Raw genomic sequence first — 24,563 nt, 5'->3', positions numbered from 1 at the left:
AGAAAATATAAGCAGACCAATCACAAGCACTGAAATTGAAACTGTGATTAAAAACATTCCAACAAACAAAAGCCAGGACCAGATAGCTTCACAGACAAATTCTATCAAACATTTACAGAAGACCTAACACCTATCCTTCTTAAACTCTTCCAAAATATAGCAGAGGGAGGAACACTCCCAAACTCATTCTACGAGACCACCATCATCCTGATACCAAAACCAGACAAAGATGTTACAAAGAAAGAAAACTACAGGCCAGTATCACTGATGAACATAGATGCAAAAATCCTCAACAAAATACTAGCAAACAGAATCCAACAGCACATTAAAAGGATCATACACCATGATCAAGTGGGGTTTATCCCAGGAATGCAAAGATTCTTCAATATATGCAAATCAATCATTGTGATACACTATATTAACACACAGAAGGATAAAAACCATATGATCATCTCAATAGATGTAGAAAAAGCTTTTGACAAAATTCAACGTCAATTTATGATAAAAACTCTCCAGAAAGTAGGCATGGGGGAACCTATCTCAACATAATAAAGGCCATATATGACAAGCGCACAGTCGACATTGTTCTCAGTGGTGAAAAACTGAAACCATTTCCTCAAAGATCAGGAACAAGACAAGGTTGCCCACTCTCACCACTGTTATTCAACAGAGTTTTGTAAGTTTTACCCACAGCAATAAGAGAAGAAAAAGAAATAAAAGGAATCCGAACTGGAAAAGAAGAAGTAAAACTGTCACAGTTTGCAGATGACATGATACTATACATAGAGGATCCTAAAAAGGCTACCAGAAAACTACTAGAGCTAATCAATGAATTTGATAAAGTTGCAGGATACACAATTAATTCACAGAAATCTCTGGCATTCCTATACACTAATGATCAAATATCTGAAAGAGAAATTAAGGAAACACTCCCATTTACCATTGCAACAAAAAGAATAAAATATCTGGGAATAAACCTACCTAAGGAGAAAAAAGACCTATATGCAAAAAACTATAAGACACTGATGAAAGAAATTAAAGATGATACAAACAGATGGAGAGATATACCATGTTCTTGGATTGGAAGAATCAACATTGTGAAAATGCCTATACTACCCAAAGCAGTCTACAGATTCAGTGCAATCCCTATCAAACTACCAATGGCATTTTTCACAGAAGTAGAACAAAAAAATGCACAATTTGTATGGAAACACAAAAGACCCCGAATAGCCAAAACAATCTTGAGAAAGAAAAACAGAGCTGGAGGAGTCAGGCTCCCAGACTTCAGACTATACTACAAAGCTACAGTAATAAAGACAGTATGGTACTGGCACAAAAACAGAAATATAGAGCAATGGAACAGGATAGAAAGTCCAGAGATAAACCCATGCATGTATTATCACCTTATCTTTGATAAAGGAGGAAGAGTATACAGTGGAGAAAGACAGCCTTTGCAATAAGTGGTGCTGAGAAAACTGGACAGCTACATGTAAAAGAATGAAATTAGGACACTTCCTAACACCATACACAAAAATAAACTCCAAATGGATTCAAGATGTAAATGTAAGGCAAGACACTGTCAAACTCTTAGAGGAAAACATAGGTAGAACACTCTATGACATAAATCACAGCAAGATCCTTTTTGATCCACCTCCTGGAGAAATGGAAATAAAAAGAAAAATAAACAAATGGGACCTACTGAAACTTAAATGCTTTTGCACAGTAAAGGAAACCATTAACAAGATGAAAAGGGAACCCTCAGAATGGGAGAAAATATTTGCAAACAAAGCAACTGACAAAGGATTAATCTCCAAAATATACAGTCAGCTCATGGAGCTCAATATCAAAAAAACAAACAACCCAATCCAAAAATGGGCCGAAGACCTAAATAGTCATTTCTCCAAAGCAGATATACAGATTGCCAACAAATGTATGAAAAGATGCTCAACATCACTAATTATTAGAGAAATGTAAATCAAAACTACCATGAGGTATCACCTCACAGCAGTCAGAATGGCCATCATCAAAATATCTACAAACAATAAATGCTGGAGAGGGTGTGGAGAAAAGGGAACCCTCCTGCACTGTTGGTGGGAATGTAAATTGATACAGCCACTATGGAGAACAGTATGGAGGTTCCTTAAAAAACTAAAAATAGAACTTCCATATGACCCACCAATCCCACTACTGGGCCTGGACCCTGAGAAAACCATGATTCAGAAAGAGTCATGTGACACAATGTTCATTGCAGCACTATTTACAATAGCCAGGACATGGAAGCAACCTAAGTGTCCAACGACAGATGAATGGATAAAGAAGATGTGGCACATATATACAATGGAATATTAATCAGCCATAAAAAGAAATGAAATTGAGTTATTTGTAGTGAGGTAGATGGACCTAGAGTCTGGCCTACAGAGTGAAGTAAGTCAGAAATAGAAAAACAAATACCATATGCTAACACATATATATGGAATCTTAAAAAAAAATGGTTCTGATGGACCTAGGGGCAGGACAGGAATAAAGACACAGACATAGAGAATTGGCTTGACACAGGAGGGGATAAGGCAAGCTGGGATGAAAGTGAGAGAGTAGCACTGACATATATACACTACCAAATGTAAAATAGCTAGTGGGAAGCAGCTGCATGGCACAGGGAGATCAGCTCGGTACTTTGCAACTACCTAGAGGGGTGGGAAAAGGAGGGTGGGAGGGAGACACAAGAGGGAGGGGATATGGTGATATATGTATGCATATAGCTGATTCAGTTTGTTATACAGCAGTAACTAACACAACACTGTAAAGCAATTATACTCCAATAAAGATGTTTAAAAAAAAGTTTCCCTGTTAAGCTTAAAGCTTGTGCACGTTATTTTATAGATAACTTGTACTAAGCTGGATAACCTGTGGTAAGAAGCAAGTAAAAGAATTTTAGCAGCTGAATGAATAAGGGTTCATTTCTTGATCATGCTTTATGTCCATTGGGTTGACTTAGGGCCCTGCTCATAGAGCAGCCTGCATCTTGAATATTGCTAGAAATTATGCCAGTAAAAAAAAAAAGAAAACTCTGGAATGTCTTCTTACATTGGCAATTAAATATTCTGGCCTGAAAATGACGTTCATTACTTCTGCTCTAAACTCATTGGCCAGGGCTTCCCTGGTGGCGCAGTGGTTGAGAGTCTGCCTGCTGAGGCAGGGGACACGGGTTCGTGCCCTGGTCTGGGAAGATCCCACATGCCGCAGAGCGGCTGGGCCCGTGAGCCATGGCCGCTGAGGCTGCGCGTCTGGAACCTGTGCTTCGCAACGGGAGAGGCCGCAACAGAAACTCATTGGCCAGAAATACTCACGTGTCCTTACTGAATCAGAAGGGGAATAGGAGGTGTATATTCTCCACAAAAAATAGAAAGTCTTTGAGAAACAATACTCAGGACTACCAATATCCTTTACTAGGTTGAGAACTTCCCCTTATTTCTAGTTTGCTATGATGTGAATGTGATTTTTATTAAAATTTTTTTCTGCATCTATTGGGTACATACTTCTTTGTTGAGAGCGATTTTTCTCTCTGCTCTGTGATGCTATCATTCCACTGTCTTCTCTCTTACATACTGCTGTTGGGACTCTTCTGTTACCCTAATTGTCATTTCCTTGTATATTATATGTATGCAGGAAAGGGTTAGATCATAAGGCCTGCACTTTCCCAAGGTCCTCAGGCCTATCCTGTGGTGAGGCTCCTGGGAGATGACCTCTGAGCCCCTGGCATATCCTGACTGATAACAGTGTTTTTGTATGTTCTGAGCCAGGCCAGATAGTTTATGCTAGCAAGTGATTTATGGTAAACACCTGTTTTTGTTGCCTGAGGCTTTGGGCCACCTTGTATCAGTTTGACCTCTGGGGGACTGGGGTCTGAGTAGCTGAGGTCAGTCATGCAGGCACTGCATGCTTATGTGACTGACTCCAAATAGAAACCCTGATGCCAAGGCTCACTGAGCTTCCCTGGTTGGCAGTACTTTGTACATGGGAGAAATAAGTGTTCTCCATGTGACCTCAACTAGGAGTGGACAACTGGAAGCGTATCCTCCTGAATTCAGTTCTGTATGCCTTTTCTTCTGGACTCCACCCTATGTGCCTTTTCCTTTTGCTGATTTTATCTTATTTTAATTTTTAAAAGTAATTAATTGTTTGTATTGAAGTAGAGTTGATTTAAAATATTATACTATTTTCAGTCGTATAGATAGTGATTCAGTGTTTTTGCAGACTGTACCCCCATTATAAGTTATTGTAAAATAATGGCTATAATCCCTGTGCTCTACAATGTATCCTTGTTGTTAATCTATTTTATACATAGTAGTTTTTATGTTACTCCAGTCCCCCTAATTTGTCCCTCTCCCCTGCCATCTCCACTTTGATAACCACAAGTTTGTTTTCTATATCTGTGAGTCTATTTCTGTTTTGTATATTCATTTGTATTATTATTTTTTTAGATTCCACATATAAGAGATGTCATAAAGTATTTGTCTTTCTTGGTCTGACTTATTTCATGAAGTATAATATTCTCTAGGTCCATCCATATTGCTGCAAATGACAGAATTTCATTCTTTTTTATGGCTAATGGTTCATTTTATATATATATATGTGTGTGTGTGTGTGTGTGTGTGTGTGTGTGTGTGTGTATGTATATATTGCATCTTCTTTATCCATTTATCTGTCAACGGACACTTGGGTTGCTTACATGTCGTAGGTATTGTAAATAGTGGTGCTGTGAACATTGTGGTGCATGTATCTTTTCAAATTAGTGTTTTCATTTTTTCTGCACATATACCCAGGAATGGAATTGCTGGATCAAATGGTAGTTTAATTTTTTCTTTTTGAGGAACCTCCATACTGTTTTCCATAATGGCCGCACCAATTTACATTCCCACCAACAGTGCACAAGGGTTCCCTTTTCTCCATATCATCTCCAACATTTGTTTTTTGTAGACTTTTTGATGATAGCCATTCTGACAGATGTGAGGTGATATCTTATTGTTGTTTCAATTTGCATTTCTTTAATAATTAGCGATGATGAGCATCTTTTCATATGCCTGTTAGCCATCTGTATGTCTTCTTTGGAAAAATGTCTATTTAGGTCTTCTAGACATTTTTTGATTGGGTTGTTTGTTTTTATTGATATTGGGTTTTATGAGCTGTTTATATATTTTGGATATTAACCCCTTGTTGGTCATATTATTTGCAAATATTTTCTCCCATTCTGTAGGTTGTATTTTCATTTTGTTTATGGTTTCCTTTACTATGCAAAAGCTTTTAAGTTTACTTAGGCCCCATTAGTTTGTTTTTGCTTCTATTTCTTTGCCTTAGGAGACATTTTCAAAAAATATTGCCACTATTTATGTAAATGAGTGTTCTACCTTTGTTTTCTTCTAGGAGTTTTATGGTTTCTAGTCTTGTATTTAGGTCTTTAATCCATTTTGTAATTTTGTATTTTTGTAAACGGTGTTAGAAAATGTTCTAATTTCATTCTTTTACGTGTAGCTGTTCATTTTCCCCCAGAACCACTTGTTGAAGACATTGTCTTTTCTCCACTGTATATTCTTGTGTCCTTTGTCATAGATTAATTGACCATAGTTGTGTAGGTTTATTTCTGTGCTTTTTATTCTGTTCCATTGATCTATGTGTCTCTTTTTGTGCCACTACTCTGCTGTTTTGATTACTGTAACTTTGTAGTATAGTCTGAAGTCTGGAAGGGTTATACCTCCAGCTTTGTTCTTTTTTCCCAAGATTATTTTGGCAACTCAGGGTCTTTTTGTTGTTCCATATGACTTTTAGGACTATTTGTTCTAGTTATGTGAAAAATGTCATGTTTATTTTGATAGGAATTGCATTAAATCTGTAGATTGATTTGGGTAGTATGGCCATTTTAAAAATATTAATTCTTCCAATCCAAGAGCACAGGATATCTTTTCATTTCTTTGTATCATCTTCAATTTCTTTCATCAATGTTTTATAGTTTTTAGAGTATAGGTCTTTCACCTCCTTGGTTAATTTTGTTCCTAGTTATTTTATTCTCTTCTCTGTGTGTTTAAACAGGATTGTTTTTGTATTTTTTACTTTCTTTGTGTATAGAAATGCAACAGATTTCTGTATATTAATCTCATGTCATGCAACTTTACTAAATTCATTTATTATTGCTAATAATTTTGGTGTAGAGGCTTCAGGATTTTCTATACAAAGTATCGTATTACCTCTTCTCTTCCAATTTGGATACATTTTCTTTGTTTTTCTTACCTTATTGCTGTGGCTAGGCCTTCCATTACTATGTTAAATAGAATTGTTGGGAGTGGGCATCTTCTGCCCACTGTGTTCTTTCTGATTTTAGAGGAAAGACTTTCAGCTTTTCACCATTGAGTATGATATTAGCTGTGGGCTTGTTGTAAATGGCTTTTATTAAGTTGAGATATGTTCCCTCTGTACCCACTTTGATGAGAGTTTTTATCACGAATGGATGTTGAATTTTGTCAAATGCTTTTTCTGTGTCTATTGAGATGATCATGTGATTTTTATCTTTGCTTTTGTTATTGGGTGTATCACACTGATTGATTTACGAATATTGAACTGTCCTTGTGACCCTAGAATAAATCCAACTTGATCATGTATATGATCCTTTTTATATATTACTGGATTTGGTTTGCTGATATTTTGTTGAGGATTTTTGCATCTATATTCATCAAAGATATTGGCCTGTAATTTTCTTTTTTTTGTAGTGTCTTTGTCTGCTTTTGGTATCAGGGCAACGGTGGCCTTATAGAATGAATTGAGAGTGTTCTTTCCTCTTCAATTTTTGGAATAGTTTGAGAAGGATAGGTATTAATTCTTTTTTATATGTTTGGTAGAATTCCCTTCTGAAGCTCTCTGGTCCTGGACTTTTGTTTGCTGGGAGCTTTTTTTAAATTACAGATTCTATTTCACTTCTAGTGATTGGTCTGTTTAAATTATTTGTAGCTTTTTGGTTCAGTCTTGGCAGGTTGTATGCTTCTATAAATTTGTCAGTTTCTTCCAGGTTGTCCAATTTGTGGACATACTAACTGTTCATAGTATTATCTTATGATTTTGCGGGGGTATTTCTTTGTTGTCAGTTGTTATTTCTCCTCTTTCATTAATTATTATTATTTTTTTCATTCATTAATTATTTTGAGTCCTCTCTTTTATCTTCTTGATGAACCTGGCTAAAAGTTTATCAATTTTTAAAATCTTTTTTAAAAAAACAGTTCTTGGTTTTATTGATCTTTTCTATGGTTTTTATCTCTATTTTACTTATTTCCTCTCTAATCTTTATCCTTCCTTCTGCTGACTTTGGGCTTTGTTTGTTCTTCTTTGTCTAATTCTTTTAAGTGGAATGTTAGGTTGTTTATTTGAGATTTTTCTTGTTTCTTGAAGAAGGCTGTATTGCTATAAACTTCCCTCTTAGAAATGTTTTTGCTGCATCTCATAGATTTTGGGAACTTTTTTTTCCATTTCATTTGTCTTGATGTATTTTTTGGTTTACTCTTCGATTTCATCATAGACCCATTGGTTTTTTAGTATCATGTTGTTTAGTCTCCACACGTTTGTTCTTTTCCCATTTTTCCTTCTGTAGTTGATTTGTATTTACATACCATTGTGGTTGGAAAAAAATGCATGATAATAATTCCTATCCCCTTACATTTGTTGAGGCTTGTTTTGTGGCCCAGTATGTGATTTACCCTGGAGCACTTTCTATGTGCACTTGAAAAGAATGTGTATTCTGCTGTTTTTGGATTTAGCGTCCTATAGATATGTATTAAGTACAACCAGTCCATTGGGTTATTTAGGACCACTGTTTCTTTATTGATTTTCTGTCTGGATGATCTGTCCATTGATGCCAGTGGGGTGTTAATGTACCCTACTATTATTGTATTATTGCTGATTTCTCTCTTTATGTCTGTTAGTATTTGCTCTATATATGTAGTTGCTCCTGTATGGGTGCATATATGTTAATAAGTATAATACCCTCTTCTTGTATTGATTCCTTTATCATTGTGAATGATAATTAATCTTCATCTTTGTTATAGCCTTTGTTTTAAAATCTATTTTGTTTGATATGAGTATTGCTATCCCCACATTCTTGTTGTTTTTGTTTACATGAAATATATTTTCTATCCCCTCACTTTCAGTTTTTGAGTTTTGTGTGTGTCTTTAGCCCTGAAGTGAGCCTCAGATAGGCAGCATATTGAAGAGTTTTTTTTAATCCAGTCATCCACGCTATGTCTTTTGGCTGGAGCATTTAGTCCATTGACACATAAAGTAATTATTGTAGGTATGTACTTATGCCATTTTATTACTTTTTTCCAGTTGTTTTTTGTAGTTGTTCTCTGTTGATTTCTTCTTTTTGTTTCTACCATTGTGGTTTGATGATTTTCTTTAGTAGTGTACTTGGGTACATTTCTTTTTGATTTCTCTTTATCTACTGTAGCTTTCTGATTTGTGGTTACCATAGAAATAATATTGACCCAGGATTATATCTACTTGTTTTAAACTTGTATTCATTTAAGTTCAAACACATTCTAAAAGATCTCCATTTTTTACTCCCCTCCCCAACATTTTGTGTTTTTGATGTCATATTTTACATCTTCATGCTTATCCTTTTGCTGGTAATTGTAGTTGTAGTTGCTCTTACAATATTTTGTCTTTTAATCTGCACAGTGGTTTATTTAAGTAATCTTCAATCCTTACTATATACCTGCCTTTCCTAGTGGAATTTTCTCTTTCCTCTAGATTCTTACTTCTTTTCCATTTAGAGACCTTTCAACATTTCTTTTAGAGTAGGTTTAATATTGATGAATTCTTATAGTTTTTCCTTGTTTGAGAAGCTCTTTATCTCTCCTTCTATTCTAAATGATAATACTGCATAGAGTACCCTTGGTTGTAGGTTTTTCCCTTTTAGGACTTTGAAAATATAATGCTGCTCCCTTCTGGCCTGCAAAGTTTCTGCAGAAAATCAGAGGATAGCAAAAAGGGGATTCCCCTGTATATGACTCTTTGTTTTTCTCTTGCTGCCTTTGGAATTCTCTCTTTATCTTTAACTTTTGCCATTTTAAGTATGATGTGTCCTGCTATGGGTCTGTTTGGGTTCATCTTGTTTGGACCCTCTGTGCTTCCTGTACCTGGATATATGTTTCCTTTTCTCGATTTGCGAAGTTTTCAGCCTAATTTCTTCAAATACATTTTCAATCCCCTTTTCTCTCTCTTCTCCTTCTGGAAACCCTATAATGTGAATGTTGTCACACTTAATATTATCCTAAAGATCTCATAGGTTGCTTTTTTTTTAAAATTTGTGTTTCTTTCTGCTGTTCTGATTGGATGATTTACATTATTTTATCTTCTAGGTCACTTATGCATTCTTCTGTATCACTTAGTCTGCTATTCATTCCTTCTAGTGTGTTTTTTAATTTCAACTATTGAATTTTTCATTTCTGATGAGGTCTTTTTTATATTTTCTCTTTCCTTGTTAAAATGATCAGTGTTTAGATCAATTATTTTTCCTAGTTCAGTTAACATTTTTATTACGAATGATTTGAATTCTTTATCTGGTAAATTGCTTATTTTTATTTGTTTGTTTTTCAGGGTTTTTTTCCCTTGCTCTTTCAATTGAGGGCAGTTTCTCTGCCTTTTTGTTTTGCTTAACTTTCTCTGCCTCTTTGAATTTAAATCAAACAGTTACCTGTTATGGTCTTGAAGAGGTGTTCTTACATGGGAGTTTTTCTCTGTAGACTGTATGTGCTCAGTGCCTTTGGTGGGAGGGATGGATTTGATGTGGACACCAGTCATGCCTTTCTTCAGTGTTGCTGGCAGCTATCACCTTGGAGGAGGTGGGGCTGGAGATGGAGGGGCTAGAACTTGCACAGGCTGTGAGGCAGGACTTCCTCTCTGCTGCATGGCTGTCACAACCCAGTCACAGCGGGTTGTGATCCCAAGCTGCTGGAGTAGAAGCCCTGAGGGTTGGGCTCATGCTGGCTCTGTTTTTAATTGTTTTTCCTTCTCCCTGCACCAGGACCTTTGCCCCAAAGGAGGGCTTGTGTACCTACAGAAGTCCAATGCTCTGCCTGTGTTCGTCACATTTTTTCCCAGGTCGTGGCTGCTCCAGATATAGACCTGTGGTGTGGCATGGAGTGAGCCACACTCAGCTTGGGCTGGGGTACATAGCGAGGTGGTCGCGGGGAAACCCAGTGGCTGTGCTGTTGTCAGAAGTCTGGGCTGTTTCTGGGGTGCTGCTTGAGTAAACACCAGCAGTCAGCACTGCTGCTCTACCTTGGCTGTGCCCCAGAACCGGGTCACCTCTGCATCCCAAGGTCAAGTCTTTTCCCCTGAGCTGCTGCCCTAGATTCAGTGCCACGCGGTGGCATGGAGTGAGCTGTGCTGGGGCGTTCACTTCACTCAGGTTGGGGAGTGCTCTGAGGTGGCTGCTGGAAACCCAGCAGCTGCTGGGGCAGACCTCTGTCTTACCTGCTTGGGGGCAAGCCAGTACCTGTGCACTCCTCATGAGTGAAGTCCAGGTTTCATCAACCTTTCTGTCTCTCCCAGTGGTTTTCCAACCAGCCAAAGGGCGAATGAGTAGATTCTCCCAAGAAAACTCTGGTACTGTTCAGTATCAGAAGGATGGAAAATGAATTCTGGGCAGGAAAATTGCAGATGTCCACTTCAGAGGGTGATATGAATTTTACATTTGAAGAGGTTTCTGTATAATCTTTATTTAAAATAGGAGGAGCCCTTCATAAATATGTATCTCTACTTCTGAGTTCTAAGAGACAAGATATGCCATGTTTGAAAGATACGGTATTTCTTTATTCTAGAGACGGTCTGCTTGACGGGATATTGTCTAAATTAACTGACAATCCCTATCAAATTACCAATAGCGTTTTTTACAGCCCCTTTGGTACTTACTTTCTTGTTATTATAGTGAAATTATATGAGGATGTGAAATGTATTTTGTCCATCATTTCTGCTTAAAACTATTCTGAGCTGAATCTTGAAGAACAACTCTGACACTGACCTTGACCCTGATCATTTATTTTGTTGCTCTTATTTGATGAGAATCCTATGGACCTAAATTGGAGATCTCATCCTCCTAAGATTTGTGTCTGTTTCTACTACAAGTGTAGCTAGGGTTGAGTATCAATCTGGGACCATTTTGGTCCCCTTTAACGATTCTGGTTTTTTGTCACAATCTCAGGTTCAGCATTCCTTTCTTCCTGTTGGCCCATTTACGGTGTCCTGTTCTGAGCCAGTCCCTGTGTCTAGTGGCATGGAATACATTGATTGGCTAGGCTGGGTCTTGTGACCTTGTTGGTGCTCAGAAGTGTTATCAGTGGTGCTGGGAAAACTGGACAGCTACATGTAAAAGAATGAAATTAGAACATTCTCTAACACCATGCACAAAAATAGACTCAAAATGGACTAAAGACCTAAATGTAAGACCAGATAGTATAAAATTCCTAGAGTAAAACATAAGCAGGATACTTTTTGACATAGTCGCAGTAATATCTTTTTGGATCCGTCTCCTAGAGTAATGGAAATAAGAACAAAAATAAACAAATGGTATCTAATTAAACTTAAAAGCTTTTGCACAGCAAAGGAAACCATAAACAAAATGAAGAGACACCCTACAGAATGGGAGAAAGTATTTGCAAACAATGCAACTGACAAGGGATTAATCGCCAAAATATACAAACAGCACATGCAGCTTAGTATCAAAAAACCAAACAACCCAATGAAAAAATGGGTAGAAGACCTAAATAAACATTTTTCCAGAGAAGACATACAGATGGCCAAAAACCACATGAAGATGCTCAACATTGCTAATTAGAGAAATGCAAATCTAAACTACAGTGGAACCCTCCTACACTGTTGGTGGGAATGTAAATTGGTACAGCTGCTATGGAGAACATTATGGAGTTTCCTTTAAAAACTAAAAATAGAGCTACCATATGATCCTACAATTCCACTCCTGGGCATATATCTAGAGAAAACTATAATTTGAAAAGGTACACGCACCCCAGTGCTCATTGCAGCACTATTTACAGTAGCCAAGACATGGAAGCAACTTAAATGTCCATCGACAGATGAATAAAGAAGATGTGGTATATTTATACAATGGAATATTACTCAGCCATAAAAAAGAATGAAATAATACCATTTGCAACAATATGGATGGATCTGATCATCATACTAAGTAAAGTAAGCCAGACAAAGACAAATATCATATGATATCGCTTCTGTGTGGAATCTAAAAAAAAAAACAATATAAATGAACTTATTTACAAAACAGAAAGAGACTCACAGGCCTAGAAAACAAACTTATGGTTACTAAAGGGTAAGGGGGGGGGTGGGGGGAGGGATAAATTAGGAGGTTGGGATTAATATATACACACTACTATATATAAAATAGATAACCAGCAAGGACCTACTGAGTAGTACAGGGAACTATACTCAGTGTTTTATAATAACCTATAAGGGAAAAGAATCTGAAAATATATATATATATATAACTGAATCATCACTGCACTGTATACCTGAAAGTAACACGATATTGTAAATCAGCTATACTTCAATGTAGAAAAAAGTTATAAAGGTAACCAGTAGAAAGACTAAACGTTAGTGCTATGGGGGAAGGGATGTAAAGTGGTATAAAAAGGTGATTTAATTTAATCTATCAATTATAGAAGAAATAAATATTCCTCATAAAATTTCAAAAAAAATTAACTGAGTTGGGAAATCAAGGAAATCTAGTGTTTGGCTCTGACTTAAATTTATATTTATGTTTTAACTCAGTAAATCCTGTAAACTTTCTCTCCCACTTTGGAGTGCTTGAATCTCAACTCATTACTTTCTCTCTGTTTTTAAATAAGTTATCTAACCTCTCTGAACATAAGTTTCCTTGTTTTACAAATGGGAGTAATATAATCTGCTTTGCTGGTTCTTGGGAATATTAAATAAGCAAATGTTTTAAAACCAATTACCTAGTGTCTGGAGTGAAATAAGCATTTCATAGATGCTTTCTATTGTTAATATCTATGAAATATATGGATATTGAGACTATTTGCCTTTGAAATAAAATAAAACAATCTATAGATATAGTACCTGGAAAAAATATGCAATATCTGCTTTTTTCTCTTGCAGTTTCCTTCAAATACATCAGAAATATGTTGTATTATTAAAGCATCACCAGGAACTAGACAAGTGGAAAGTAAAGCTGTTATTGTAAGGAAGAAGAAGTATTCTCTTCCTAAAGATACTCCTGAAGGTACTGTAGTATGAATGCAGAACCTACTTTTTGGAAGACACCAAACATTTTTAAATTGTAAATTCCTTATGTATACAGGAAGTTCAATTATAGATTGTATTCTGAGAGTTCTGGCATAAAGTGGAAATGGTAAAATTATTAAAAACTTGGTCAGGTTTTAGAACCTGAGCAAAATAGTTTTTTGAAAGTCAGATACTTCATCTCTTGAAAAATTAGCTTATGCCATTGATTTAAAGTGTGTTTATCTAGGATACTTCCTCTTATAACTATCTGAAATTTAGTGTTGTTGGGTTTCATATTTAGTAGGTATTTCATTTTTAAAGATATGGAGATATTTTTGCATTCACTTAACATTGGTTGAGCACTTCCTCTGTGAAAGGCGCCTTATTATAACTTCTTTATTTCTCACTATTACTTTATGATGACAGGATGTATACTCTGTCCTCATTTAATATATTAAGAATCTGAGGCTTAAAGTATTATAGTATGAAATTTGTCTAAGATCACACTGCTTCCGAGTGGTGGAGAGGAATTCAATCTTTAAAGGCTTCTAAACGCCAAGTTTAGGTTTTTCTGTACTTCTCTCACTGCATATCAGGCAGAATGTCTAATTACTCGATGGAGCTTGGGCACCTTCGAAAGGTAAGCAGGCAGTGAAGCAATTGAAACTTAATAGGTTATGTATAACTTGATCCTTGTCCCCATTTCCTCCACAGAATGTGCCCTGAGCACTCCTGAAGTCCACAGAGATCTTTTTATTTTCCTCTAAGTTCCTTGACTACTTAATTCGATGACACTCATTTGACACTGAATAATATACTACTACCTGACATAATTTACAATGCTGACTTTTCATATTCTTTAGGTTATGAATTTTTCAAGGACAGAAACCACATACTAGACTTCTTTCTATGTCTATCTCTGATAGCTTTTTTAGCATAGTGGTAGGGAATAGTAGATGCCATATCAGTCAGGATTCTACCAAAGAAACAGAGCTAGTAGGACATATATAGCCACAATCTATGTATACGTATACAAAGAGATTTATTTCAGAGAATTGACATATGCAATTGGAGGGTCTGGCTGAAAACTCTAGGGCAGGCTGGAAACTCTTGGGCAGGAGCTAATGATACGGTCAGTCCTCAGGAGGAATTTTTCTTCTTCAGAGGAACCTCAGTTTTGCTCTTAAGGTCTTTCAGTTGATTGGATGAGGCCTACCTACATTATCAAGGATAATTTCCTTTACTTAAAGTTAGTTATTACGTATGTTAGCTGAGCCTACAAAATACCTTCACAGCAACACCAAGATTAGTATTTAATTTAATTGGGTAATGTTGCCTAGCCAAGTTGACGCATACAACTAACCATCACAGTCCACTCCATGTCAACTATGCATTCATACACATCTCCTTAAACCATATTTAATCTCCAAATAAAGACAATAACAAAGTCATACTTCTGCCTAACATAATACAACTGCTGTAAATAAAACTGAAAATGTACTAACTCCTTCCCCAGAAGAGGATGGGTGATGTTTGTTCTTCTGCTTGATATCATATAACTTAAATACTATGATATAAAGTTAACTGATATTAATACAACTTATGTTATATGACATGGGCATGAGAGAGAGAAGAAAACAAAGATATTTGCTTGACTAGTCATGTGGTCATAACGGGTATTTATAACTACCTTCCTCCACTACCCATTTCATATTCCCTCTCCCCTCAGTAAGCATCTCAGCTGGTTGTGGTTCTTTAACTGGTCAGGTGACACAACCCTCATTTCTGAAGGGCCCGTGCTGTTAGTAGTCCTGCTTAGATTGGGTTATTGTAGTTTTCCATTGACCTTAATCATGGGGCATGGTAGAAGAGATGCTCTAAATGATCTCCTGTATTCCAGACATACTCTTCCTTACCTCCATCATGGAGTAGTAGTCCAGTTTCCCGTTGGTAGTCAGGATCAATCACCCCAGCCAGCACAGTAAGTTCCTTCTTTGCCTGTTGACTCAGAGGCATGAGAAGCTCAAAGTGGCCAGGTGGCTGTCTTAATTTCTAGTTCAGTGGAATCATTGTTGTGACTCCTGCATTACTCCCTTTGGAACTAAGACCTCTAGACCTGCAGAGCATAAAGTCATGGCAAAAGGAGGCAAAAATTTTGCAGTGGGTCACCAGGGGTAGTATTGAATAGTCTCACTTCCATTTCTACCGCTTGACTCCTGGGCCTGTGAATCCTGGCCATGGGAGAAACAGTACCATGTATTGGATGCTGATTCAGAGCATACACAACCTTCTGCAGAACCTTGCCTCAGCCCTGCAAGGTATTGCCACCTAGTTGGTGCTATAACTGAGTATTCCAAAGGCCTTTCCACCATTCTGTCAGGCCAGCTGCTTCAGAATGGTGGGGAACATGGTAAGACCAGTGAATTCCATGAACTTGGGTCTATTGCCAAACTACTTTTGCTGTGAAGTGAGTTCTGTAATCAGAAACAATGTTGTGGGATACCATGATGGTGGATAGGGCATTCCATAAATCTTTGGTTGGTGATTTTTAGCAGAAGCATTATGTGCAGGGAAGGCAAATCCATATCCAGAGTAATTTATTCTTACTATTCCAGTAAGAATAAAATGCTGCCCTGATCATGATGGAAGTGGACCAATGTAATCAACCTCTTGCCACCAGGTAGGTGGCTGACCTCTCCAGGGAATGGTGCCATATCAGAGACCAACTAGGTGTTGGTCTCTGCTGCTGACAGATTGGGTACTCAGCAGTGGCTGTAGCCAGGTTGACTTTGGTGAGTGGAAGTCTGTTTTGCTGAGACCATGTATAACCTCCATCCCTGCCACTATGGCCACTTTGTTCATTGGCTTATTGGGTGATGACAGGGGTGGCTGGGGAAAGAAGCTAATGGGTATCCACATAACAGGTCATCTTATCCACTTGATTATGAAAATTTTCCTCTGCTTAGATAACCCTTTGGTGAGTGTTCATGTGGGACACATATATCATCATGTTTTTTGCGCATTCAGAGAGTTCTATCCACATGCCTCTTCCCATATTTTCTTGATACCAATTTTCAAATCATGTGCCTTCTGAGTCCCTGACCATCTAGCCAGACTATTGGTCACAGCCCATGAATCAGTATATAATCAAACATCTGGCCATTTCTCCTTCCAGCAAAGTGAACAACCAAATGTACTGCTTGAAGTTCTGCTCACTTCATCCCTTCACCAGTTTCCTTCAGGGATGTCCCAGAAAGAAGCTGTAGGTGCTATAGCTGTTCACTTTCAGATGGTGTCTGCATATCTTGCAGAACCATCTGTAAACGAAGCCTTAGCTTTATTTTCCTCAGTCACCTGACCATAGAGAACTCCCCATGATGCCATTAAAGCAGGCAGGGAGAGAGAAGATAATGTACCGGGAGTAAGGGCCACGGGCATCTGGGCCACTTCCTCATATAACTTACTTGTGCCTTCAGGACCTGCTTGAGCTCAGTCTCATATATACTGTTTCCATTTGCTAACAGAGTGCTGCTCTTCACAGCCAACTTTATGGCTTGGTGCATCAGACAACACACAATTCATGATGGGTAGCTCAGCTCTCATTGTAACTTCGTGGCCCATGGTTAAATATTCAATCTCTACTAAGACCTAGTAGCAGAGCAAAAGCTATTTCTCAAAAAGAGAGTAATTACCCACAGAGGATGGCAGCGCTTTGCTCCAAAATCCTCAGGGCCTGTACTGTGATTATTCACCTACAAGCTCCAAACAGCATCTCTTTCTGCCACTGACATTTCAAGCACCATTGGATCTGCTGGACTATATGGTACAAGTGGCACAGTAGCCTGGACCTTTTGCAGAGCCTTCTCTTTATTCTGAGACTCCCTCAAAACCAGCAACTTTTTAGGTCACTTAGTAGGTGGGCTGGAGTAGTACACACAAATGAGGAAATATGTTGACTCCAAAATCTAAAATGGCCCACTACATGTTGTCTCCTTTTTGGTTGTAGGAGAGGCCAGATGGAACAACTTATCCTTTACCTTATAAGGCATATCTCTCATACCACTGGAACCCTAGAAGTTTCACTGAGATGGAAAAGAGACCCAGCAATTCCACTTCCCTGGACACTAAAGACCCAGCAATTCCACTTCCAGTCTGTTTTGCTGAGACCATGCATAACCTCCATCCCTGCCATCATGGCCACTTTGTTCATTGGCTTATTGGGTGATGACAGGGGTGGCTAACATATATATGACACTGTATATATATATACAGTGTATCCACTGTAATGGGTACATATGTTCATCATAAGATATATACTAGCATGTTCATAGCAGCACTGTTGGTAATAGCTTCAAACTGGAAACTATCCGAATATGCCCATCAACAGTAGAATGGACAAATAAACTGTGGTATATTCATTCATTAGGGTGCTATATAGCAGTGAGAATCAACAGTATATAGTTACTTGCAACAATATTGATGAGTCCCACATAAGAAGCCAAACACAATACAGTACATTTAATATTACTTATATTTAGTACAAAACTAGGCAAACTAAACTATGATGGAAATCACCACAGTGGGTGTCCTTGTTGGGGAGCGGGTATTAACTGGAAAGCGTTATAAGAGGGAATTCTAGGGTACTGGTAGTGTTCAGTTTCATTATCTGGATGCTGGTTACATGGGTGTGTTAAGTTTCTGAAGACCCAACAAGCTGTATAGTACACATATGTGTACTTTTCTGTGTGTATGTTATACTTCAGTAAAATGATAAAAATAAACTTGTCTTAATTTGATCTTTTTGGCCTATCATATTAATTTATGACAGCAGGTAATGTCACAATTCTGGGTTTAATTATTCAACAAATCAAAACTAAGTTGTATCTAGGAAGTTCTTTTGAGTGTTCAGACCAAAATTATTATTATTATTATATTATTTTCATATACAAAAAGATAAAACTTGAAACAGTTTTAGATTTTTCCTCCTATTCTGTTGGGGTGCGGCTGCTTCTTCACACAGGGGAAAATACTACATTCACATCAGTTTATTTGAGGACCCAGTGCCGAGTTCAAGCAGCAAAACCCCAACTTAGCAGATCTAATTTCAAACTTGACACTCATTTCTAAAATTACCACAGTAAAAAGGAACAAAGATCCACTGCAAATGAATGAACTATGATACAATGTTCTCTCCGAAATGTCTTCATTTTGCAGCTGTAATTACATGGATGTCTGCTTTAGGCCATTTTAGATGTGTGCGGGTATATAATATATATATATGTGTGTGTGTATTTCATATATATACACATATATATATATATGTGGATGTGTGTGTGTGTACATATATATATATATCAGCACATTTTTCAAATCCAGACAGGGTAACAGCAACAGCTTAACTCTGTGTGTGTGTATATATATATATATATATATATATATATATATATATATATATATACTTTTTTTTTTAAACATGATACTTTAGTATAACTTTTGTTAATTCAGTAGTACAATCTCTTTCTGTTTTACAGAATTTTTATTTTATAACTACAAGGGTGAAAAGTGACCTATTACATTTACATCTCACATATCCTGGCATACAAACAGTACTTAACTGAATTTGAGCCCCAAACTAGAAGTCTTTAGTTTTAGCACTTGAAGAGCTTCTTCACTTCTACAGTCTTAAATCATATCCTAGTCACATTTCCAGAGTTTTCAAATGATTCATCATTGTAAACCGCGAGAAACAGGTGAATCCAAACTTTTAATTACAGTTGTATATACAAGTTAGATAACACAGCTCAAAAAGACTTTGCTATCCATCCTAAACCCAAGACACACATTGTCCACTAAGTTATTAGACAAGTCTTAGGGTTTTCCTTCTTTTCCTTACAAATAATACACACATTTAGAAGGAGCTGGTAAAACTGATATATAAGATGGCAAATGAGAGGTCACATCTGTTGGTTCCAGAATTGGTCCTGCAAATGTTGTACTCTGCTGTGTTCTTTAACTGTGTGTCTGTTACATGCAGAAGCTCTTCACAAGAACTGTCATCAAACTCAATGTAAGTTAAATTTACAGTACTGTATGAAGTTCTTCAGATTCAAGGATAAATGTGGAAAAAATATTAACACGTGAAAAATTCGGCCTTTCATGCTACCATTAAGACCGTGTCAAATTCATAAGCAGATTCTTTGGTACAGTTGAAAAGCGGAATTGTATGGATTTGTGGCGTGGAACTGAAATATAGAAGTATGTTTCTCATCTGCGGTAATCCTCACCCCCAATTCTCAAGTACCACCCAATTTTCTTTGCATTTTTACAGAATTCTGGGGAAAAAAAAAGGGAGGAAAAAGACGCTGGCATTGTAACACTTCCTCCCCTCACAGGAGGTCTTCACGCTCTCAGATGAGGTCTCCTAAGACTCTCTGTATGGTCGCTGGCTCTCGGACGGCCTTTGACAATGACTTGGACACTTTCCAAATCGAATCCCAGATGTTGCCTAACCTTTCCTACTCTTATCTCTGTCATTGCTGGTAAAATTTCGATGAGTGCGTTTTTCCCTTATGGAGAAATCAGACCAAAATTTTTAGTTTAATTCACAGAAAGCCCCCTGATGCCTGTTGAACTAGTTGTGCCACCTCCTGGCTTCTTCCTAGGCTCTCACCTCATATAGCAGCCTCCTTATTTAAGTAATTCCCTTTCAACCTCTGGGCACTTGTCTCTGTCTTTCCTTCAGTAAAAATAGCAAAGCCCCAAGCTAACTGTGAGCATGTTATTTTAAACATGCAGCAGGCTATTTTTAGTCCTGGCATTTAACAGTTTAGCTAGTTTGGCAGTAATCTAATCAGGACTACAGAGTGAAGCTCACTTTTGATGGTCTAGGACCCCTGTTCAGTATGCTGCTTGTTCATTAATAACTGGCACTATGCTGATTAAAGAAAACAAATTGGTGAAAGTAAACCACTAGAGGAGTCCAAAAGAGATGTGGTAGAGGAGGTGATGTGGGTAAGTAGAGATCTGAGAATGGTGACAGAGAGACAGATAGAAGAGGCCTTAGAAAACATCCAGTCCAAGGTTTCTCATTGTGTGCTCCTCTGACCACCTGTAGCAGAATCACTGCAGACCTGGTAAATTACAATCTCTAGCGATATGGCACAAGAATCTACAATTTGATGAGCTTTCAGAGTGATCCCAATAAGCACTAAAATTTGAGAACCATATAATAATCTAGTTTATTTTGCTCATTTTGCGTATAAAAAAAATGACCTGGCCATATTGATAAGTGACTTGCCCAAGTTCACACAGCTAATTACTGGTAGAGTCAGAACTAGAACTTAGTTTTCCTGGTTCTGAGTTTGACTGGGTAGCTGTCAAATAGGGAATGTGGGGTAGAGTAGATAGGGCTCTGAGTTTCTCAGGTCATCCAGACAGAGCAGTTTTGATTCTCTTTGCTTTACACATTGGACTTCTATATCTATTTAAACAAACTTAACTTTTTTTTTTTTTTTGCCAAGAAGACGGTTGGACAATCATTGCTTCTGTACCTCTTACAGTTACAGCAATGGATGTCTAATTTATTGGTACTTTAATTCAGCCAACAAGCATGCATTATGCTCTGCATTATTAGATAGGGATAGGAGTATAGCCTTTGCTCTCTGGGGCTCACAGATTAGTGATGAAGTAGACCTCACAGTCTTCTCTATAAGGTGATAAGTTAGAAGTGGAGCAAAACACTCTAGGAGCCCAGGAGAGGATGCTTTTAACTTTGAAGTGTCAGAGAAGACTTCCAAGCTAACAGTACATTTTGGAAAATCAGACAAAACCTGTAGCTATCCTTATAGTAAGATTTTTATTTTCATCTCCAGAAGAGATGATAAATGATGTGTTATAAATTCATATCTTAAGCTAGTAGAATAACAGCCTTTACCTGGATACATATATATCTTTAGTGAGAGTTTGAGTTTTTAGATAATAATAGCAGGCAGAAGTATCACACAGAAATATGATAAAGTGTGGTGCTCATACCACATGGGGAATGTATAAATAATGCAAATTCCAGGGTCATTGCTTCAGCAGTCTGATTCAGGATTTCTGGGGATTGAGAACCAGTGTAACCTAAAAATGTTTATTGGTATAATTGCCAGGGTTTAGTGACTGCTTAGGTACTGGTACAGGGTAGTGAGAGAGAAGGACAGTTAGAGGATGACTCCTAGGTCTCTAGTATTGTAAAGTTTTAGAAATGATGTGCTCTAGGTGATGTCAGGGGAAAATATAGGGCATGGCCCTGGATGTATATATGAAGGCAGAGGAGGGATAGGGGAGACTACATAGTTGGGTGGGTTGATTGCCACTTGGAAAGTTACTCAAAAATTGGTATGGGACTTCCCTGGTGGCGCAGTGGTTAAGAGTCCACCTGCCGATGCAGGGGACACAGGTTCGTGCCCTGGTCCGGGAAGATCCCACATGCCGCAGAGGGGCTGGGCTCGTGAGCCATGACCGCTGAGCCTGCGCGTCCGGAACCTGTGCTCTGCAGCCGGAGAGGCCACAACAGTGAGAGGCCCGCGTACAGCAAAAAAAAAAAAAAAAAAAAAATTGGTATGGAGAAGATGGCTGTGGCCCAAAGTCTTTAATAAATGAGCAGATAGTATCTGAGGTCAGTGAAGACAACAATAAGGAGGAATAGAGGGTAGAATAGCCAGTACTTCCCAAACTTTAATTTACTTGTGAACTGCTTGAGGATCTTGTTTAAAATGGAGATTTTGATTCAATAGGTCTGGAATGGAGCCCAAGATTCTACATTTCTAATCAACTCCTAGGTGACATTGAAGTTACTGGTCCATGGACCACACTTTGAATATCAAAGATATAGGTCTCTGGTGTTCCAACAGCTGCACATCAGACTTTCCTGGATATTTGAGTCCCTTGTCCAGAGGTTCTGTTCTAATTGGTATGGAGTATAGCCTGGATATCAGGATTTGTAAAAGCTCAGATAACTCTATGGTACAGCAGAGTTTGAGAACCTATTGATATAGGCTGATTAGGCTAGCGGGTGAGGTATATCGTAGTATGAAAGTGGCAATGGAAATAGGTAAAGCTGACTCCACTCTGGATCTTGTGGTACAAGATATTGGGGGAGGGGTGAAGGCCCCAGAATCCTGTATTGGAAAGAACCTGGGTTCATCTACAACAAAGGGTAGGAGAATGAAAAGGAGAGATGGGTAGGAAAATGTGAGGAGGTTCTGACTAGGTGGTGGCTGAGGAGGACTGGGATTAGGAGCACAACTGGATCCATTCCACCAGGTTACAAGGCTGGAGTTAGCGACTTGTGATGGCCACTAACAGCTGTCTTTGCTGGGCTTTCCATTGGAATGTTATTGAGCAGGTCTCTTTGTGTCTCCAAAGAGAAGAGAAGCGTCTTCAGCATGTCCAGGAAGGAGTGAGCCAGCTATTCCATTTTTTTTTTTTAATGACCTCTGGATTTGTTTCCTAAGGCTCGATGGATGGAGTTGCTTGGACATCAAGCGTTCTCTCCCCCAGGGACTGATTATTAATAACTATTGAACACCTGCTTGTGATGCATATGAAATAATCTATTGTTATTTTTTTCTCCAGATATTATAATAAAAACAAGTGGCAGGATGTAGCAGCTGTGGCTGAATTTTCACTACTTTGAAGACTTGAATGTGAAGTCAAAGTCCGTGAAGCAGAATGTCTGCCTAAAATTACATGAAATTCAAAAAGCAAAATTCTCTGATTATTTGTGATATATCCTGATGTTGAAATTCTGTTGAGTCTTATAAATTACTTTTAATGAGCTGAGAAAGAATCTTCTGTCTGCTTCTTAAATGTATGTATTTGTATTATAAAATAACAAATAGCTTATATTAGAAGACTGTACACTAAATAGATGACTTCAGCTATTTATAAAGACCCAACACCAGGATACTAGGTAACTTCCTTTGATGGTTTTTTCCCAAGTTTATCCTTTGTATGGATTAAAGGTAGTAAAATTGTTGATGCTTATATTACGAGCTATTTTTAACAGAACTTAATTGAAACCACATGAGTGAGAGACCTAATTCCAGGTCTGACTGAAAGAAACTCTATACTTAAGGTTTGCTGAAGCAGGGAATGTATAATACGTACAATCAATCACACACTAAGTATTTAATATATTACCTCATCCCCGAACAACCTTTTTTAGCTAATGCTATCTATCTGTAGGATTTTTTTTGGGGGGGTAATACAGCTTATTGTGGCATCTTGGAAATGCCCTTCCTAAAAAGGAACAATCCTGTTGTCAGTGAACAGTGTATAACGGTGAGATTTTAACTCTGTTGGTTTTACTAATGTTATTAGACATAAAAGTAAATGAGGCCAATTTTCAAAGCTCCTTCAATATGAAAGAGAATTGTAAAATTGAAGAATTAACTGAGGTTACATAACCCATATAGTACTCATTTTTAAATAGGACTCCCATGAAAATATTCTTGTAAACGATTTGACAAGGTCTTAAGCCACTAACAAAACTATTTGTGATTTCAGTTCCACATTTTAATCTAGAGGTGAAATATGGGAAAGTTGTTAGGAAATGTAGAAGAGATCATTAATGATGGATGTTAGAACCAAATTTAGACCTGAATTCTAAATCAGTACTCAGCTAAGTCAGCAACTCCTGTGGTAGTTTTAAAGAAGAAGTGTGATAAGCAGTGGGGGAAGAAGAAATGGAATAGAAGGCCTATTACCTGCCTTCAAGGAGTTTATAATCCAAGGGGGAGGAGTTAGAATGAGAACAAAGTATTTGATAATTTCTAAACAGGTGGTAGGTTCTTGTGAGAAAAAACGATACCTGATTCTTAGACTGGGCCTAGTGGGGCTGGAGGAGATAACATTTGATAGTTCCATGTTGCTGATAAGAAAAATATAGCCACCTTAGAAAGATAAATACTTGGCAAGGCTGATGTGAAAGTAGGACTATGTGAGTTCAATATTTTTATCAGCTTGAGCACAGGGCAAGGTGGGAGGGAGGAAGGGGTTGCAATTGGAGTTGAAGGTTTAGTGGTAGAGGACATAACTTCGATTATGATTAAGAGGAGGGAAAGTAAAATAAGCCTGCTTGCTGTCTGGTGGACGTTAGAAGTTCCAAGAGGATTCCTGTTGGCAAATCCTAGAAGAAGGTTATACTCTTAACTTTACATTGGTGGGTAGGCCACAGACGTCTCTCAGTGAACCTGCCTGGAAGA

The 24,563-nt window shown here is 37.7% G+C and overlaps 1 protein-coding gene across 1 annotated transcript in view; it reads left to right on the top strand.

The window, feature by feature from the left end:
• MEIKIN (meiotic kinetochore factor) overlaps positions 1-23,161 on the top strand; it is a 136,223-nt gene extending 113,062 nt beyond the window's left edge. Inside the window, exons 11-12 of the mRNA XM_073802485.1 lie at positions 13,189-13,312; positions 22,933-23,161. Of these exons, the coding sequence (XP_073658586.1) occupies positions 13,189-13,312; positions 22,933-22,964 (156 nt within the window). The 3' untranslated portion in view covers positions 22,965-23,161. The remainder of the gene's footprint in view (positions 1-13,188; positions 13,313-22,932) is intronic.
• Positions 23,162-24,563: the final 1,402 nt, after the last annotated feature.

Source organism: Tursiops truncatus, chromosome 3, assembly GCF_011762595.2.
Source record: "Tursiops truncatus isolate mTurTru1 chromosome 3, mTurTru1.mat.Y, whole genome shotgun sequence".
NCBI classification, from domain to species: domain Eukaryota; kingdom Metazoa; phylum Chordata; class Mammalia; order Artiodactyla; family Delphinidae; genus Tursiops; species Tursiops truncatus.
Note: the sequence above shows the minus strand (reverse complement) of the source record. Positions and strands in the feature narration are given on the sequence as shown.